At 39.4% G+C, this 20,097-nt stretch overlaps 2 protein-coding genes across 2 annotated transcripts; both read right to left on the bottom strand.

Annotated features, from left to right (window-relative positions):
• Nucleotides 1-12,736: 12,736 nt before the first annotated feature.
• Nucleotides 12,737-16,986, bottom strand: lratb.2 (lecithin retinol acyltransferase b, tandem duplicate 2). The gene is made up of 2 exons (XM_022674740.2): nt 15,689-16,986; nt 12,737-13,489 (listed from the first exon to the last, which is right to left on the bottom strand). Exons 1-2 carry the CDS (start codon nt 16,358-16,360, stop codon nt 13,334-13,336), a joined length of 828 nt encoding a protein of 275 aa, XP_022530461.2. The 5' UTR covers nt 16,361-16,986; the 3' UTR covers nt 12,737-13,333.
• Nucleotides 16,987-17,118: 132 nt separating this feature from the next.
• LOC103023667 (lecithin retinol acyltransferase) lies at nt 17,119-20,028 on the bottom strand. Its single transcript, XM_007242329.4, has 2 exons — nt 19,034-20,028; nt 17,119-17,413 (listed from the first exon to the last, which is right to left on the bottom strand). The coding sequence occupies exons 1-2, from the start codon at nt 19,625-19,627 to the stop codon at nt 17,261-17,263; spliced, it is 747 nt and encodes a 248-aa protein (XP_007242391.3). The 5' UTR covers nt 19,628-20,028; the 3' UTR covers nt 17,119-17,260.
• Nucleotides 20,029-20,097: the final 69 nt, after the last annotated feature.

Genomic DNA, 20,097 nt, shown 5'->3' with positions numbered 1-20,097 from the left:
CAGAAAAACGGGCCAAAGAGTCTAAAAGCAGAGAGGCTGCACAGTTTTAGAGCTGAAAAACGGGCCAAAGAGTCTAAAAGCGGAGAGAGTGCGCATTTCCTAGCGCAGAAAAATGGGCCAAAGAGTCTAAAAGCGGAGAGAGTGCACAGTTTTAGAGCTGAAAATCGGGCCAAAGAGTCTAAAAGCAGAGAGGGTGCGCATTTCTAGCGCAGAAAAACGGGCCAAAGAGTCTAAAAGCGGAGAGAGTGCGCATTTCCTAGCGCAGAAAAACGGGCCAAAGAGTCTAAAAGCAGAGAGGGTGCGCATTTCTAGCGCAGAAAAACAGGGCAAAGAGTCTAAAAGCGGAGAGGGTGCGCATTTCTAGCGCAGAAAATCGGGCCAAAGAGTCTAAAAGCAGAGAGGGTGCGCATTTCTAGCGCAGAAAAACGGGCCATTTTAAGAAGAAGTTTTGATTGGTTAGTACAGCTGTCAGTCAGATATGCGTCCTATAGCAACTGAAAAACTCAGACTAATGCTTTGAATTAGTAGCTGTTAGAAGGGCCTCACTGCACACCACTAAGTCTAATGAATATTCATCTTCCTCATTAAAGCAATTGCGATCTTGGAGTGACCCCAAACAGACCTCCAAGATGATAACTGCTTTACTGAGGAAGTTAAAGGTAAAGGTGATGGACTGGTTAAGCATGTCTCCAGACTTAACCGTATTGAGCATCTGTGGGACATCCTCAAATGAAGAGGTGAATAATGCAATTTCTCTAACATCTACCATTAATTAAAATAAAAAACAGAAACTAATTCAAAGCATTAGTCTGTTTTTCAGTTGCTACGAGATTCTTATCTGACTGACAGCGGTACTGACCAATCAAAGCTTTTTAAAATGGCTTCTGCCCCCGCGTGTCTGCGTGACTCTTCCCCTGATTTTGTGAAGGGTGTAGTAATGAGTATAATAGCAAAGTAGAAGGACAATCTAACCAATCAGATTCCTGATTTTCACCCCGGGGGCAGGGCCATGGCTGTTTAAACCCTTCTCAGCGCTCTGCTGAAGGGGCTAAGCATTGCTTTACATACTGAAACTGATCAACAGAACAAAACGTTCATTTACTGCAGCTGCAATCAGTTTTCTCTACTGATAAAAAAGAGAAGATAAGGATAAATTAGTGTGAAAAAGTTTAGCTGCACCAACTCTATCAATGCCACATTTCCTACCTCCTGTTTCCTGACTAAATATTTCAAATTAAAGGTTCAATTACTAAACTAAGCGATTTCACAGGTGCCTCAATATTTATGGCATGGGCTCAGGGAGAACATGATAAATCTCCTCTGCTCCCCCAGTGTGAAAATATGGCCAGCGAAAAAATGAGATTTGAGCACATCATTTATAAGCTAATATTCTGTCCAAACTGTAAGGAGAGTTTACAGGAATTTAACCATTGTTGCTCTAGAACTGAACACCTAGAAGGAGGAGCCATGCCACCTGAAAATAAAAAAATACAAATCCACAAGCATATTCATTCCCATATTCCACATATACCAAATAAATCACTGGTTGTTCAGATCAGCAATTTCAGTTAAATATATCATGAAGATTAGCAACATGGGAGCTTCAAAACACACTCAAAAAAAAAAAACTATAAACAAAGATTGTTCAACATCATGATTTAGAGGAAAATATAAAAATCTCAGAGATTTCAGCTGCAGTTTCCACTGTGAGGAACAGAGTAAGGAAATGGAAGAACCACAGACACAGTTCTAGTTAAGAGCTGAAGTGGCAGAGCAAGAAAAAGCTCAGATAATCAGAGAAGAAGGATGGGGAGAACAGTTATAGTCAACCCACAGACCTCCAGCTCTAAACACCAACATCATCATCCTGCTGCAGATGGAGTCACTGTGCATCTTTCATTATTCACTATTCAGCTCACTTTACACAAGGAGAGTCTGTATGAGAGAGAAATGCAGAAGAAGCCTTTTCTGAGCCACAAACAGAGTCACTTGAGGTATGCTAAAGCTAAAGCACATTTAAACAAGCCAGCTTCATTTTGGACTGATGAAGCTAAATTTGAGTTATTTGGTGGGCGGAAAACAGCATTTCAACATAAACACTTTACTGCCCCCCACAGTAAAATCTGCTGGTGGTTCATCATGCTGTGGGGCTGTGTGATCAGTGCAGGTACTGGAAATCTTGTTAAAGTTGAGGGTTGCATGGTTTCCATCAATCCTGACTGAACTGGAGATGATTTATAAAGAAGAATGATCCAAAATACCTTCAACCAGAAGCCAGACTCTCATTGGACGCTTTAGGAAGAGTTTAGAGGCTGTTATTTCTGCAAAATAAGGATCTACTAAATACTGATGTTATTTTTCTGTTCCTGTCTAATTTAGTTTAAAGAATTATTGCACACTTTCTGTAAATAAACTTCATTTCATTCTTAAATATTACTGTGTTCTTCTGATTTATAATATATTTAACTGAAATTGCTGATCCGAACTTTACTTTTTTATATTATATATTGTACTTTTTAATTGTACCAGAAAAGCTATAGTGTGCTTAATGTTAATGTAACTTTATTATTCCCATGTTCAAACAGTGTGCAGAATCCTAATCATAAAGTCTGAAGTATGTGTTCATTATGTTGTCCATCATGCTCATATTTGTTACTGACACCTTTTTTTCCCATTTTTGATCAAATTTCACCAAAACATCTGGCTGAATGTGAGAACAAGCATCAACAGTTCTGTCTTTAGGATGAGGAAATTAAACCTCCACATGACGCCACAGATTAAAATCTGTAGTTTTGATATTAATGGGTTTGATTTAAAAAATCACTTTCATTTGTATTTGAATCCAAGGTGACATTCTTTCAGATTCATTCATTTTCTGTTGTAATTTGGATTTCAATTCAGCAACACCTTAAACTTTGTTGGTTTTACTCAAAACCAATTGGGGACTGCAGCCTGTAATTCTGAACCCTGGTGCCAGCCTAGGTCATAAAAGTGTAGCTCCCTGATCAAAGAAATTCAGATCATTATCTTATCTTCTATGAGCTTTGTTTTAGTCATAATATGTGTTCATTTCCATGCTATTACATCAAGTGAACTATATATATATAACTATACCCTGACATTTAGCACTTTTTTAATAGCCTCTCTGATTTAATCATGTTTAATAAGCTCTCCACTGGGTCTCTCTGAACTGGATATAAAATAATGGCTCATGGAGTACTCTTCAAGTTACTTTAGATAATGTGGCATCGATAATTGGGAGTAAAAGATTATTCCAGTGGTATAGTGATCATAATATTTTAATAGATTGGATTAAACTAGCAATATTTAAAATGTTGATTGAGAAACCTAACTGTAATCCAAGTGAGCTAGTCGTAATGTTACGGCCGGACAGGAATTAGACATGTGTGGATATGTAAAAGAGGCTTTATTGACATGGACAAGACAAAATCAATAACAGGGACAGTCAGGGTCAGTAACAGAATGCAAAAACAAAGAGGGATAGAAAGGGATAGACATATCTGGGTTAATAAAGCAGTCCAGTACACAGCAGGGGTTATCTCAGGCAACGCACGTTCTGCCCGAGCCCGACCCGGCCTGACCCATACACTGTGCTTTTGAGCCAGAGTCTGAATTAAACTCCACATTTTTTAAGTAAGGAGAGCATTAAAACTGAACTTTTTCCATTCATAATGATGTTAAATAACATTGCAACACTGAAGAAGCATAGACCTGTTATTTAAGAACCGATCTCCCCATCTACTCTAATATAACTAACAATGGTTTAGAATATAAAACTCTTTCTGAACAAATGTATTTCTTTTAAACATATAGCCTTAGTACAAAAACACAAAAACAGCAATAAGGCCATGCACTGCACACTCATTAAACCGAAATAGACCAAGAACAAGAACTTAATTTACAATTACTTTCGTCTACTCTAATATAATCAACAACGTTAAAGAATAGAAAATATTTCATGAACAAACAATTTTTTATTATTTTAAGCACACAGCCTAAGCGCAAAACACAAAAACAGCAATAAAGCTTGCGCCGTCTTTTTTCTGTGGAATGCTGGGAGCTGAATTAACACACTCTACAAAGCCAACACACGTGATGTTACTGTCAACAGCTAACTTGAAGTAGCTCCAACCCTCTGACGTTCCTTCGCTTTGGGCCAAAGTTACTGCAGCTCACCTGATGTCATTTTTCTCCTCACTTTAGAAGGTTAAATTTGTTGGGCTGGCTTCACACAGCGCTGCAGGTCCAGTGTGTATTGTGGAGAAGTGCAGTTCCTACTATATTGTGATTATCATGCCATAGCTTTATATAAAAACTGACCCAGCCCGAAGAAAGTGGTGGGAAATCTCTGGCTCGAGTTCGGGTCGGGCCTCTGGTCGGGTTCGAGCAGAGAATCGAAGGTCTAACGCAAAACTCATAGTGGGAGCCTGTGTCCAGTAAAAAGGGGCGTTGCCAGATAAAGCCCTGGTTTAAGTCTGGTATCGTTACCGTAAAAAATCATGTGACTGATGACGAAAGAGGAATTAGATTCTGTGGGACATGTAATCATTTCATTTTGAGTTGCGCAGCTTCATAAAGAGGTATTTATGAGGTTTCGGTTCCCCCACCACAAGAAGCCTCCCGTGGTGTGAGAGCGCTGTTGGTTAGTGAAGGTGTTCCACTGCTTTACTTTAGTTATTACTTTACATTTTAACACTGTCTACTCACTTATGGGTAAGTTTCACCCACCAACTCAATTACAATCAGTCTCTCACTGCTGCTGCTGCACTGATGTTCTGCAGAGTGACATTACAAATCACCAGTCTGATCACAGTGTGATATACAACTGCAGGCTGTGGAAATATTTCTGAACATCATTTCAGCTCAAAATATTTATAACCCTGATCTGACTCCAGTGGCGGCTCCTGCCAAATCTCTCTCTCTCATGTCAAATTGCACAGTGCAAATTAATCAGCTAACTAACCTGACATTGTCAATTTGCATTACACAATTACACTGCCTAATAAAAAAAAAGATCACACTAATATTTGGTTGAACCGTCTTTATCTTTGATTGCTGCACACATTCATCAAGTTTTATTTGAATCCAGCGTTGCATTCATTTTTCACCAAGATCTTGCAGCAGCATTGGTGATGGTAGAGTCTGACCAACCGCTGCACAAAGCAGCTCTTCTCCATCCAGCACATCCCAAAGATTCTCAATGAGGTTAAGATCTGGACTCTGTGGTGAACTCTCTCAATCCATGTGTGAAAATGATGATCTCATGCTCCCTGAATCACTCTTTCACTATTCCAGCTCCATCAATCCTGATATTGTTATCTTGGAATATGCTCGTGTTCATCAGAGAAGATAAAATCCATTGATGGAATAATCTGATCTATATTCAGTATATTCAGGTAGAGTCAGCTGACCTCATTCTTTCAGCACATACTGTTACTGAACCTAAACCTGCAGAACAACTGCAGCATCAACCAACCAACACATCATTTACTCACTTACATCCAGGTGGAGACTTTTTTTGGCCATGCAGTGTAGTTTTATTTTCTGGTTACGTCATGTAGAAATACACAGCAATATACATATAAATATAAATACACAATTCTAACAGCAGCAGCTGTCTCATAGTTATTATCAGAAACTTCCTGGTCCTGAATTAGACAGAAAACAAAACTTTAATTTAACATTCCAGTGTGGAGCAGTACTGTGCAGAAAAGTATGATGTGTTACCTGTAATCATACGGCCGATTTATACTTCTGCATCAAATCTACAGCATAGCCTAGTACCCCTACACTGTAGCCCGATGCGCATCTCTATTTACAACATGCTGTAAACCAAGCTTTTACAAAGCCTATAGCAAAACACAGATTGTTCTGGAAACCCCGCCCTCTGAAAAAACATGGTTAAGAGGAATTGAGAAATGTAGGGTCATTTCTAAACTGCCGCAAATCCGCCCAAAAAAGGCAGTAGTGTTGGGAACACAACTTGCTGCTGATTGTTCTATGATATTCAGAGGCAGGACTGGCTGAACAGAACAATCACAGATAGTGTAGGACTGGTTAAATGTGCAGAATGCATTCCTAGCTAAATATATCATACCTCCCTAATTTGTTTAGTTAAATGAAGCTACTTGAGAAAGAATTAAATAGATTCAGTTTCAAAGGTTGTTTGTCATGTACATATTCATACAGGGTGCAACCAAGTGTAACCATTAGCGGTGTGTGGACCACGCTAATGAAAGACTCGGGCAAGGAAGAGGAATTTGAGAAACTTGGGTTGGGGTTCAGGGTGACATTTAAGATGATGGAGATTGAAGCTGTTCCCTTAATGCCTAAAAAGGCAGAACATGATATATAGATGGAGGAACTGTCATGAGAAGGTGAAGAAAGAGGAGAGTTTGATAGGATGTATGATAGGTGACTCTAGTGACTTCATTAACACCCATGGAATGTATAAAATATTAAGATAAAGCAGAGATGGCCAACAAACATAACATAAATACAAAATATATACAGAAAAAATGCTATAATACTGTGCAACCAATCCGAATATAATTATAAATGATTTATGTTCAGTGCAATGTCCTGTGTGATTGTGTGTGAACCTAGATACTATCCCGGTTCAGAACCCGAATAGCTTGCAGGAAGAAGCTAATCCTCCTCTGTGTTCACCTTCAGGATGCAGAATTTCTCCCCTGACTGTGGAGAGAATAGACCATTTCTAGAACTGCTGAGCACTTTTATAACCTTCCTGGCCTCGCTCCAACACTGTCTGCAGGTCAGAAAGCTCACAGCTGAAAAAAGCATACAGCTGAACACAGAACTCTCTGGAGATCATCTTGGTGCAGTTCCCAAATCAGGTCATGATTTTCCCTGTGGGTCTGCTAACAACGGTGCAGGTGTAGAAGTTCCACAGCACCTTAGAGGGCAGTTAGAATTCCCTCAGGCATCTGATGGGAAAGAGACACTGATAGAGCTTCTTTACCAGAGAGTCCACATAGTCTGTGATATTCTCCTGCATGATGTGAATCTCAGCGTACATAAAACTCTCTGCTCTGTACTGCAGCTCTGCTGATCTCCTTTCTCTTACTGACATTAAGGAGCAGATTATTACCATGGCAGCAGTTCTCCAGGTGTCTCTCATCACTGTCAGGAATCAGACTTACCACAAGTGTTAGAGCTAGACTTGGCCATGCAGTCATAAGTGTACAGTGAGAACAGCAGGAGACTTTAGTCACAGCTCTGGAGAGCTCCAGTGCTCAGTGTGTGTTTTTCAGGAAGTTAAAGCTCCAGTAACAATTTGATCTTTCAATTTCGAGTTGAGTTCGGAGGTGATAACCCTTTTAATCAATAAACTGTAGTCAACAAACAGCATTTTAACACAATTACCCCTCTCAGAGTCTCTGAGTCAGTGCTGTGTGTAGCAGATGGGTGATGGCATCATTCGTAGAGTGGTGGGGGATTTAAGCGAACTGTAGTGGGTCCATGGAGCCCAACAGTGAAGAGGCCTAGACTTCACATTTCCTGTCTTACATATAAGACAGGAAATGTAAAGTCACTACCTTTTTCCCTATAAATTTGCCATCGGAACTCATTTTTGCAGCATATTAAGGCTGTCCTTTAATGTCCTGTATTCACAGTTTATTCTTTTTTATTGTTTTTATTTATGAAGTGTTGTTTAATGAATATATAATACATGGCCCTTCTCCTTACTGATCCAGTTAATCCAAGGTCTGCCACATCTTTACAGAGTGAATGCCCAGAAAACCATTGGTTTGCTCCACTGCTCCACCTGCTCCTGATATTTGGCCAGCTCTCTATCAAGTGTGTGCTCCATATACTCCTCTCAGGGCACGGTCAGCCCCAACACCATTACCTGCTTGGTGGAGTTTGGACAGAGACCTATAGACAGGATGTCAGTGGGGAATTTAAGCTGTTGTTTCCCTTGGTTTCCCATCTTGGGCTGCTTTCGACAGTCTATAGTCGAAAGCAGCCCAAGATATAGTCCCTCACATAGACTCTATGCCAAAGCTGCCTATTCACACAGCATGTCGGCATGGCTCTCCCACTTCTTGGAAAAAAATGATTTATGCGATAAGTTCAGCTATGCTTTAAAAAAAGCAAAATTCAGTGCAAAATACATGGAATATAAATCATTGGAAGATCACAAGACATTTAGAATCGTAAGCTAATATTACATTCAGATTTCAGGAGGCTGGTTATGCACGTAATGTAGCTCCATTAGTTAGCTAGCTAGCTAACTCTGGTTTAGTTTTTTAGTTGTTTAATGTCTAAAGGGCATGTGTCCACCTCATGATCATTCACTAATGTGTTTAGGTTTTACCGGCTACAGACACTTCATAAAGTCCTCACTGCATTTAAACACTAATCTAAGGGGTAATGCACGTAGCTGTTTATGTGTAAAGAGTAATGTTAATATTAACTCCAGCACAAATCAGTAACAATTTAGTAAACACACACATCTTTTACCCCTCTCAGAGTCTCTGAGTCAGTGCTGTGTGTAGCACTGTTTCTGTCAGAAAACCCTGAAGGCAGGGGGCACCGAGTGGTCCAGCAGTCTTAAGCACAGCCACTGTGATCGGGAGATCGTTGGTTCGTTTCCTGGTCATTCAGCTTGCCATCAGCTACCGGAGCCCTGAGAGAGCACAATTAGCCTTACTCTCTCCTTGGTTAATAGATGCCACTCTTTCCATTCAACACTCCTAGTGTGATGTCGATCAGCACAAGGCTAAACATATATATATATATATATACTAATATATTTTACTAATTACAGCAGATCATATGAACAGAGAAAGCTGTTTTTTGTAAGTGAACCCACAGTTAACCATAGTGACTTTACACACCAGCTAAACACTGCTGTTACTGGACTGGACTGGATAAGAAATAAAGCTGGTAAATAATGAAACTCTAGTCTACTGAAAGCCAGAAAGTTTTTATAAATCTGTACTGCAGTAGAAGTGTATCATTTCAGAAACTTCACTTTATTTGTCTTACTACCTTCATAGCTCTGTTGTTTTTAAACATTTTTACAATAGAATAATTTTAATGTAACAAAAGATAAGGGTAATAAATAATCTCAAAATAATAACACAAATCTAAAACAGTAAAACCATATAAATACTTAATGCATACTCTTTATTTGACTGACATTTATTCAACTAAAAGCAGACTAAAATATATATTTTTATACTAAACTAGACTAAAAACTAATAATAACTAAATGACTAAAACTAAAATCAAAATCATCTGCCAAAATGAACACTGATTAAACTCTTTTCTAAAATGCTAAGACTGACATTTAACCTGCTGAACCCGGTTAAAGATATAAAATGTTCTTCTCAGGTGATTTTTGTTTCACAATGTAAGATTATTAAGAAGATTTATGTTTTATAATTTGTCAAACGAGACCATGTGGACCAAAAGAGATTTATTGTACTACAGTTTTATACATACACAATTGTGTATAGGTTTAAGATTTCAGAATAGGGCATGACAATCTAGAAATATTAGCATTATGCTAATATTATATTAGCAATATTAGCATTACTAGTACAGTTTTCAGCTCCAGGCTCAGACACACCACTTACACTCACAATTCTATTTTCATCTTTTTGTAAATAAAGAGAAGTGTTGCCCTCTAGTGGAATTCTTTGCACGGTACAAATAACTATTTTTCCCCTCCGCCGCAGTATTCCTCCTCTCCGCCGCAGTATTCCTCTCCGTTTTTAAGAGACTGAACAGGTTAAGTGGAAGCTCAGCCACTGCTGTGAGCTTTGAGAGCAGGACACACTGTGAGGACTTTCAGTTTTGGTGGTGTAATAATTGTGTTAAAAAAAGTATATATATGTTATACACAGCTCTGGAAAAAAAGAAGAAAGAGAGCACTTCAAAATGATGAGTTTCTTTGATTTTACCAAATTGAAAACTTCTGGAATATAATCAAGAGGAAGATGGATGATCACAAGCCATCAAACCACCAAACTGAACTGCTTGAAAGTTTGCACCAGGAGTAAAGCAGCTAAAAAAGTTATCCAAAAGCAGTGTGTAAGTCTGGTGGAGGAGAACATGCCAGCATTAAACTGTGATTAAAAACAAGGGTTATTTCACCAAGTATTGATTTCTGAACTTTAGACATTTCATCTCATTTTCTGCATATACATGCTCTACATGACAATATTTTTATTTGGAATTCGGGAGAGGGAATTTAGATGTTGTAATAGAAGATCACTGAGAGAATAAAGTGAAACTAAATAATGCCCTGAAAACCCTTTACTGAGTTCTGAGTAGTTTTAGTGATTTAAATTAGACCAGATGATGGAAAATGCAGCGGTGGGAGGAATGTTTCCTCCAACAGTTTCATCTTCTTATCTGCTTAAAATATGTATAAAATGAAAGTAACACACCTGTCACCTGTATATAATTGTGTGTACGTCTGATTAGAATGTAAATTATTCTGTTTTTTTTAATGACCCTCTCACCCTCCCAGAAACTCCTACATTTTGTGTACTTTTTAAAGAGAGGATTGTGTGGTTCGGTGCTCAGTACCCCTAAACCTCTGATCCTAGAATCACCTCAGAATCCTTCCTATAATAAAACAACACGGCTTGCAGTGTTTTGACTTCAAACTTCAGCCAGTGGGAGGAAGAGACCTGATAAGACAAACAAAGTTCATTCTCTTTTAAAGCTATTTAAAATGAGCTCACTGTTGCACACAATCACATCATTCAAAGATAAGTTTGATGCTGAATTTGGGCAAAAAGGCCTCACTGCTGCTTTTAGCACAAGGTCAAATTAAAAACTGAGATAAGTGAAGGCAGATCTCCAGTGTGATCTTTAAAAGTTTGGTCGTGTTCTCAAAAAAGGCTTGAAAAGTTAAAGAAGCTGCTGGAGATTTAAAAACTATTTAGAGAAATAACAGAATTGACACAGAGGGGAGTGAAAGTTACAATCAGTTCTGTTGTTTTTATCTGTCCGCTCCCTAAATCACGACTAAAGTTGCAAGTTTTTATCCTCTTTGAAGAAAAGATATACTGGAATTTTTAACAGTGTCAAAACGGCCAACTCACAAACTGGATACACTGCTCCAGGTTTAAAGAATTGCATATTGTTTTAAATTGTATTGATCTGAGAGTAACACCAGCCTGTTTGTCTTGGCTGTGGTTTTCTCTGTGTTGCCAGAGCTTATCCTTGAAGATGGTGCAAAGACAAGTCAGAATGAGCCAGAAGACCGTGCTGCTTTGGAAGAGGAAAAAGGGCTGCGTACAGCATACTGTAAGGAACAGAAAGATGTTGGGACCAGTCCAGCATTATAGCTAAGAAAGATATATATATATTTTTTAATTCATGTTTTATTAAACTTGCAATTTAATTTGCAGTCATTTTATATATTGTTATATATATAATCATTTTGTTCCCCTGTGGGCAATGCTAAAATCACTCTTACAAACTAGACAGCAGGCAAGACTTTCATTGTTTTTTACTTTTACCAGACATGGATATACTTTAGAGTAGTCAGAGGTGAAATGAGTTTTAATGGGAGCCGTGATACTGAATGCTTCCCCAGGGGGCGGATTTTACCCCAGGGGGCCCCCAGCTGGCCAAAAGGTTGTCAAAAATACGAAAAAAAAACCCCCCAAAAAACACTGAAATGCAATATTTCCTTTTTTTTTTTTTTTACACCAAAGCGACACTGTGCACGCAAGTTAAGCTAGGCAAGGTAGCCTATCACTGTTGCTTTAGGAAAAAGAAGCTTCTTCTCCTTAAAACTGATAAAAATTTACATAGAGCCCGTAGGTCATTGAACATGGAGGACATTATCAATGTAAAGTGAGTCAATACTGCATTTTGCTATACAAAAGAATACATTTGATCAGGGCCCCCAGAAAAAACATTGCTTGGGGCCCCAGAACTTCCGAATCCACCCCTGTGCATCCCATTCAGGAGGGGCAAAAAAACAGCCTGTCCACACTAAAAACTGATTGGCTGACTCACAGACTCTTTGCAGAAAACGGGCCAATCAGAACCCTCTCTGTTTTGCATTCACTTCATGAAGATGCACACGAGGGGAGCGGCTTTCTCTTTCCCACACGCAATTGGGGAAATAAGTCTGTGTCGCCTGCGTGTCCATTTGTGGCTCGTGCTAGATTTCAGGAGATTTTATCTGACTTGTGAGCATCAGGGAGCCCGAGATAGAGATCTGACATAGACACTTCCACAGATTTACTCTGATATTCAACCATATTCTGCACCTGGAAGTTCAACAGGTCAAAACAATTTAAAAAACAAAGTGATAAATGAATGAATTAATGAATGAACGCCTTTATTGTCACATAGTCACAAGTACCGGTAAAATTAGCCATCACCCTATCCATACACACATCTACATGGGGAGGGAGGAGGGGGAGACAGGACAGGAGAAAATAAGAAAGGATACACGGGGAAAAGAGGGGAAAAACATTTTGTTGTGATTTTGTGTTTCTGAATCATATATTTGAGTGAAAAGTAAATGTTTTGACTGTATAATGTAGAGATGTGATGTGTTGCAGTAAAAAGTCACCCACAGTACAGTACAGTAACTAATTACATTTACCCGGTTACTCTTCACCACTGCAAAAGAAATAGTGCCCAACAAAATTCAATGTGGTCAAATATTTTGGAGAAACCTTTAATTTAAATGATAAATAAAACACAACGATTAGATTTAATATGTTTATTGAAGTACAGTAAGGAAAAAAAAATTAATAGCACTTTTACAATTTTGCACAAAGACTGCCAATGATTGATTACATGCTTGGCGTGGCATTTTGCCTGCGCTACTGTAATTATGTAATTAAAAAAATTAAAGATAATTATTTTGTCTTTTCTTGTGCAATTTCACATGTTCACACTCATTTTACATTTTTAAGAATATTTGCCCACAGTGATTAAAAATGTGAATGTTGTTAAACAAGTTAAAGTAACAGAGTTGAGATTGAAGAATCAGCACAACAATAACTCTTACAACATAAATCTCTATTGTTTAGCACTTGAACGTAACATAATAATAAATTACTTTTGATAACACCAGAACTGTGTGTGTTCAATCAGGAACTCCTGATCATCCTTTTGCTCCGAACAGTTTTCAGATTGTTGACCCCGTACCATTTTAGGAGCACCACTAACGCCTTTAGCAAATAGTGATCAATCACAGCCTGAACCAATCGGTGAAGCTGCATAATGTGCATTTAATAATGATGTGTAATAAGTTACTGATATTAATGTAAATCTCGCCCTCTCTCGACACACAAGACAATCACGATGCCATCCATATGGCGAAGGGGATGACGGCTGTTAGCAGGACACCATGGACAGACAGACAGCCCAGATACACTAAAGTGAGCAGAGACAGCAGGAGAGTCAGGACCGAGCTGATCTTACTCAGCACAATCTTCCTCACCACTTTACAAAACTGTGGAAAAGGAGAAGAAAGAATAATACAGTTGTAGTGGGTAAATGTGGTCTTTACAAAGATTAAACACAAGGTGGCGATAGTGCACTCCTCTAGTTTTAGATAACTTCTTAATAGAAACTAACCACATCTACAGCTTAAAGCTTTTTTATGTGATTTTTATGTGTTAAGATGATTTTAAACATTGATTAGCAAACAAGTCAAACAAGCATAAAGTAAACAAACTGAAATCTCAATGTGAAGATTATAAAACATTCCAGATTAACCCTTTAAAGAGCCACTAAACCCTAAACCATTTTTTCTCCATTAATAGCTGAAATGCGTTCCTTTGAAGTAATGAAACCTTCAGTCACAGTCATGTTAAACATTTTTAATAAACATTTCCTAACCTGTAAAAAACACTTTCATTGTGGTCATTTCTGCCTCAGCAGCGCCCTCACAGGTTTAACTGTGTTATAGGTGAGGATGATGTGTTTGTGTACTTTAGTACGCAGATACATCACAATATGCAGATCAGTCTATCAATAATACCTCCCCCCTGCTGACGTTCAATCATCTGCATCTCACCTCTATCAGAGGCACACTGCTGCTGCAGCTCAGCCACTCAGCTCTCCCTCCTGCCCTGCCTCTAAACCCATACATCACCCAGGGCCCCTCCCAAACTACCCCTCCTGTTTTTTAGCCTTTTATAATTTGAGCTGAGGGTGGGTTTAGTGCCCCTTTAAAACCTAATGAACCAACATCTCAATCCCTTAACCTCAAATTACAGGTTATATATTATTTAATTGCAGTTACTGAATCTTTACTACAAATAATTGTATAGTTTATATAGTAATAATTATTAAAAATAAACTAAAATAATTTATCAATTTTCTAAATAATTGATCTAAATAACATCAAAACTGACACAAACAGCAAACAGCACAGTTTTAATGTCTTAAATTGTCTACTACTTAATGTCTCAACTGTTTTACACTTAAGATTGATGATGAATTGTCAATTTATTCCAAGGATGGCTTGAGAATGGCCCCACATACACGTTGTGAGTTGTTATCTTTTTGAGGCGACCTTAATTTTCAGAGATTGAGCGAGGCTTGATAGTGCAGACATTCACCATTTTTTGATCCTGTGTCGTCAGTGTACATGGAATACAATATAGAGGGCATTACCACCCACAGTTGACTGTGCAGTGGGTGCTAATGATTATGACCAGAAGGCATCTGGCTATAGAACAGTGAATGGCAGAAACCAGTGCACCATTTTAGCTTCTACAGGACATGGCAAGAGTTATACTATACATGATACTAATTTATGCCCAGTGGAACGTGGCATGTCAGGGTATGTGTAAATGGCTTGAAACTGTTCAAGCTGTCCAATAAGGTTCAGTTACATTTTCATGCCATTTGTTAAACTGTGAGTCTTAAATATCTGCCATTAACATTTTACATATACCAGATCGTATCATTAATATTCTTAAATATGAAGACTTTATCTTAAACATGAGTTCCAATGAGTTCAATATCCATTTCAATTAGAGGGGTGCTACATCACATTCGAATAATATCGCCAACCTTTTTTTGAATATGGTGAACGATATTATACCCTACAATATGGTGCCATATCTCCCACCCCTAATTGTTACATCAGGGAGCTACTTTTTTTTCTTTTTGCTGTTTTTAGCAAAAGAAAAATTTACACTGTTCTCATTTCCCATTATATATAGATTATATCTGTCCAGTATCATTTACTTTAATCCTGAATATAATATGGAGATATTTGGAGTGCAGTATTATTAGTATCATGATATTCTGGATCATTGACTTCCGTTACAAATCTGAAAAAAAAAAAAAAAAAAAAAAAAAAATATATATATATATATATATATATATATATATATATATATATATATATATATTTATCTCAGTTAGGGGTGTGCCATATATTGTATGCAAAAATAGAATGTAATTTTCATTTTGTTGCAGTATTGTAGTGTTCAATGTTTTGTCGTATTGCCAAGTGTATAGTTACTGTGAAAACAACATTAAATATAGTGATATTACTTTAGGTCCATTTCGCCCACCTCTAGTTACAATAAAGAGGATGGATTTTAAAACCATGAATAGCCAAATCCTATAAAATCTTTAACAACTAAGGACACTCTATGGTAAAGCTGAGACTGTAGCTTTCCTGGTATCTTACCTGGTAGGTTTGAAAGCTCATGCTGGTGCCATATCTGCAGTACATGACGTAATGTTCACAGTTGTACCACAGCAGACTGTATTCCACTGAGCCCAGCAACTTCTCCGCCCTGCGGGCCACCTCCTCACCCTCCAGCGGGGGCCGACTGCACACCTCGTCCATGTGGTTCACCAGGATCTCTGCTCCATAGGCAAAGTCATCTATATTGTCCACACGTACGCTGGCCTGCTTCGTTATAGCTCCGAGAATCAGCCGGTTGTTGGTCACCATCTTGGCGATGGCACTCTTGTCAGCCGAGATAACCGGTAAGATGTCTGGAATGAGGTGAGCCACACGGTTGTTCCCCAGGTAGATCCCAAAATGGGTGAAAAGGGTTCGAGGCACCTCCAGGAGGTCCCCCCTTTTAAACAAGGAAATGTCATACTTTTCATCTTTCGTCTTCTTTTTTCCGTTTTTCTCGTTTTCGTCTGTGGTCAGACCGATGAAAAAGAAACTGAGGAACTGCAGGAGAACCATCCTCGAGGGCCGACGTGGTCGTTCTCTAGACTGCTTGGCACTTAACAGTTTTATCCCTCCTGAGACAGGGTGAGGAGGGGCAGGGGGATTATGGTGCTGAACATTTTCATACGTATTGGTCATTAAGCAGGTCACATGCTCAGCGGAACAATGCATAATTGGTTACTCAATGCCTGTGTGGTCTCACTATTCTATTGTGCAGAGGTGAAGAAATCTAAGATTCTATTTTTGGCCCACATTCCCCAGAGGAACAGTTACACATAACCAGATAAAGTAAATTATATAATGGAGAAGTGGATGCTGTAACTGGAGAACGTATTTTTCTCAGACTCTGAAACCATGTTGCACAATTCATGTCTTTACCAAACAACAAACACTGTGTAGAACTTCTATAAGGAGAATAAAGACAGGGAATTCATTTCTTAAAAGCACTAGAGCATTGCGGAAACCAGATTTTACCTTCCAGGTAGGTTATATTTATTGGTACATGAGATGATACAAACAAAAATACCAAAAGATCTGGATTAATATGCTTATGAAAATACTAAAGCAAAGACTAAACACATTTCTTGTCTTTCTTGAAGACAGAATAATATACACATCATTATGGTCCTACAAAAACTTGTATGTCCATTTTTTTTGTTTTCACATTTTGACAATGTAAACCTTATATAATAATGTAAAGTTTTTCTTTACATTAAGTCAGGATGAGGTTTAAGGGTGACTAGACCAACACAAATGGTCCAAAATGACTTTTTTTTTGTTTGTAAAGTTTAAAAGACTTGTGAGACAGCGATGATATCCACTATTAGAAAAACCGCAACAAGGGCAGCGTCATAGCTGAGACAGTCTTTCTAACTCCAGGTTGTGTGTAGAGTGCAGTAGTTAGTTAAGAAAGCAGTCGCCTGGAGAAGTAAAGTTTGCACATTTATTAATGTTGAATGAGTAAAGTACAAAACATTAAGTGGTTAGCGTCATGGTCAAAGTAATGACAGTGAATGCTAGATGCTGCCCAGATTCAGTTCAGTGAGGTAGAAACGTGGCGAGATGCATCTCTTATCCAATCATCCACAGGATGAAGAGAATAAAGAGGGTTGGAAGTGCTGTGGAAAGTGATAATCCCAGGAAAAGCATAAAACACACTCCGATGACTGTGGCCATGAGCATGCTCCTCTGATCCTGGACGATGGTTTTCAGGCACTCACAGAACTGTGGAAGGGAAACAAGACAGCCAAGTTAGTGTAGTGAACTTATTTCCTGCATCCCTGAGACTTGGCCTCTCTGCCGTGCTGGACTAAACCTGCCCCTCTACTCAAAGACGCCGTTGTTCTGCTCGACACGCCACAATGACCCAGATTTCCTGAGGAATATATGTTTCCACTGACTAGAAAACTGGATTTTTTTTTATGGGAAATGAACGAAAGAGCTGGATATATTCCAGAATAGTGCCGTAATTCAAACAAAACTGTCCTGTCCTGTCCGCCAGATTACACAATAAATCAATGACTAGTTTGGGCTGGTAGCCTATATGATAATTTCTCTCACACACATCGTGATGATATTGATTGAAACAATATAATGTGCATGTAGCCTTATTCTATATAATATTTAAGACGTTTGTAATGAGCAAACTGGTCTGAACAGAAACATCATCATACCAAAAAGCACAAAACAAGCACTTGGTGTGAGCTGAAGTGAAACTCGAATAAGACTGCTTTTGCTATAGGAAGGCCTATGGATATATCGAGATACTGCTCTGGAAAAACTAAGAGACCATTTAAAAATGTCTTTGATTTTACCAAATTGAAAACCTCTGGAATATAATCAAGAGGAAGATGGATGATCACAAGCCATCAAACCACCAAACTGAACTGCTTGAATTTTTGCACCAGAAGTGGCATAATGTTATTCAAAAGCAGTGTGTAAGAAGAACATGCCAAGATGAATGAAAACTGTGATTACAAACCAGGGTTATTCCACCAAATATTGATTTCTGAACTCAAATATATACATATAAATAGCAAAATCAGAGAAACTGATTCAGAAACTGAAGGGGTCTCTTCATTTTAATACCATGAAATATCTTCATATTGTTTTAGGGCCATATCGCCCACCCCTCTTTAGTAGCTAGCGTGGTCAGGTTGATGATCACATGTCTGAAGATCATCTAAACCAGTAGTTCTCAAACTTTTCAGGCCATGTACCACTAATGACCAAACTAAAACCTCCAAGTACCACCTACAAACAAGCCAATTGTTCTTCAGCTGCTGTGTGGAGTAGTCTGAAAGTTAATATGATTAGGTAGATTATTTGATTGGTTATTGTTTCTGGTTAACAGTATTCCTACTGAGACTCTCAGAAGAGGAAAATAAACTACCTGAGAGCCAAGCAGTGAACTACAGTGTTTTTTTTTTACCTTTTTAAAAGTGTAGTGTAGTAACTCTTGGTGACTGGCTGATTGATGTAGGTTATTATATATTGTGGTGTTCCACAAGGTTTTACTGTAGGACCAATAAAAGTGATGTTAATAATGATAAAACTGTAGTTCTGAGAGTGAGGGAGAGAAGTGTAGCTTACAGACAGGTTTTAACGGGTAAAGCACTAAACACTAACTAATGTAATGTTAGATAGAAAATTACAGATGAAACTTTATAGATTTCAGTTCTTAATATTTAAATGCAAGCAGATGATTTTCTAAGGTTACCACCAGTGAAACTCGTACCACAGTTTGAGAACCACTGGTCTAAATGATGAACTATAAGACTGTGGACCAGTTTAACCAGTTTGGAGCTGCTCTTTGTTTGAAGGGGATATGAAGGCTGGTCTCACCCGGTCGGTCTGCAGGCTGACCCCCGCGCCATAGCGGCAGTAGGTGACGAAGTGCTCGCAGTTGTTCCACAGCAGGCTGTAGGGGATCCGGCCGATCAGCTTCTCGGCTCTGAGCGCCACCTCCTCCGCGGAGAGCGCGGGTCTCCGCAGCGCCGCGTCCAGCGTGTTCAGCAGCACCGGGGACCCGTAGGCGAAGTCCTGCAGCGAGTCCACGCGGACCGAGGCGCTCTTATACAGCACGCCGAGCAGCAGCCGCTTATTGCTCACCACGCGGCCGATCCGGCGCCGGTCGCCCGTTACAACCGGCAGGATGTCGGGGATCAGGTGAGCCACGCGGCCGCCGCCCAGGTAGATCCCGAAGTGGATGAAGAGGGTGCGGGGAACCTCCAGCAGGTCTCCGCGCTGCAGGAGCTTCTCGGGCTCTTTCTTCATCTCAAACTCTGCCTCAAACTCAGCCTCAGCTTCTGCCTCCAGCCCTGCCTCATTCTCCCGCTTCCTCCGCTGCCGCTCCTCCCCGCGGGGCAGTGCGCTGAACAGGTCGAAGTGCGCGAGGAGGAACGCTTTCTCCAGCAGCAGTGCCAGAGAGTCCAGCATGGTGCCGCCCGGGTCCCGCTCCGCTCCCTCCGCGGGTTTAGCGCTACACAGCCCGGGGCCAGCGCTCCTGCTCCCCGCCTGACGTCACCACACACACACACACACACACACACACACACACACACACACACACACACTTTCCAGGCGAGAAACAGCATACCATGACCAATGAAGTTCTTGGAGACACTGGATAGGGAGGGGTGGGGGACATGTCTATCACAGAAAAAAGTTGTCTACCCCAAGAAAAGTAGACTAGATGTGGCTTTAGTTTCTTGAGAAAAGTTAGACCTGTACTTTTCTAGGTGGAATTCTGGGTGACTTAGCTACTAAACAAACCTCAACATGAGCCCAAAACAGCCCTAGATCCTACACTTTAACCCATGTATCTCAAAACTAGTGCATCTCAAAACAGAGTATCATTGAAAAGTATAAAACTTCAGTAATTCAGTTTTACTCACACAGTGATCTAT

The sequence above is a fragment of the Astyanax mexicanus genome, chromosome 21 (genome assembly GCF_023375975.1).
Source record: "Astyanax mexicanus isolate ESR-SI-001 chromosome 21, AstMex3_surface, whole genome shotgun sequence".
NCBI lineage: Eukaryota > Metazoa > Chordata > Actinopteri > Characiformes > Acestrorhamphidae > Astyanax > Astyanax mexicanus.
This window is presented reverse-complemented; position numbering and strand designations above follow the sequence as displayed.

Excerpts from the sequence above, each read along its gene's own strand:
- LOC103023667 (XM_007242329.4), bottom strand. The coding sequence starts at position 19,627 with ATGCTGGACTCTCTGGCACTGCTGCTGGAGAAAGCGTTCCTCCTCGCG. Across the intron at positions 17,414-19,033 it reads TCAGCCTGCAGACCGACCGG|TTCTGTGAGTGCCTGAAAAC; the intron begins GTGAGACCAGCC and ends TCCCTTCCACAG.
- lratb.2 (XM_022674740.2), bottom strand. The coding sequence starts at position 16,360 with ATGCATTGTTCCGCTGAGCATGTGACCTGCTTAATGACCAATACGTAT. Across the intron at positions 13,490-15,688 it reads TGAGCTTTCAAACCTACCAG|TTTTGTAAAGTGGTGAGGAA; the intron begins GTAAGATACCAG and ends CCTTTTCCACAG.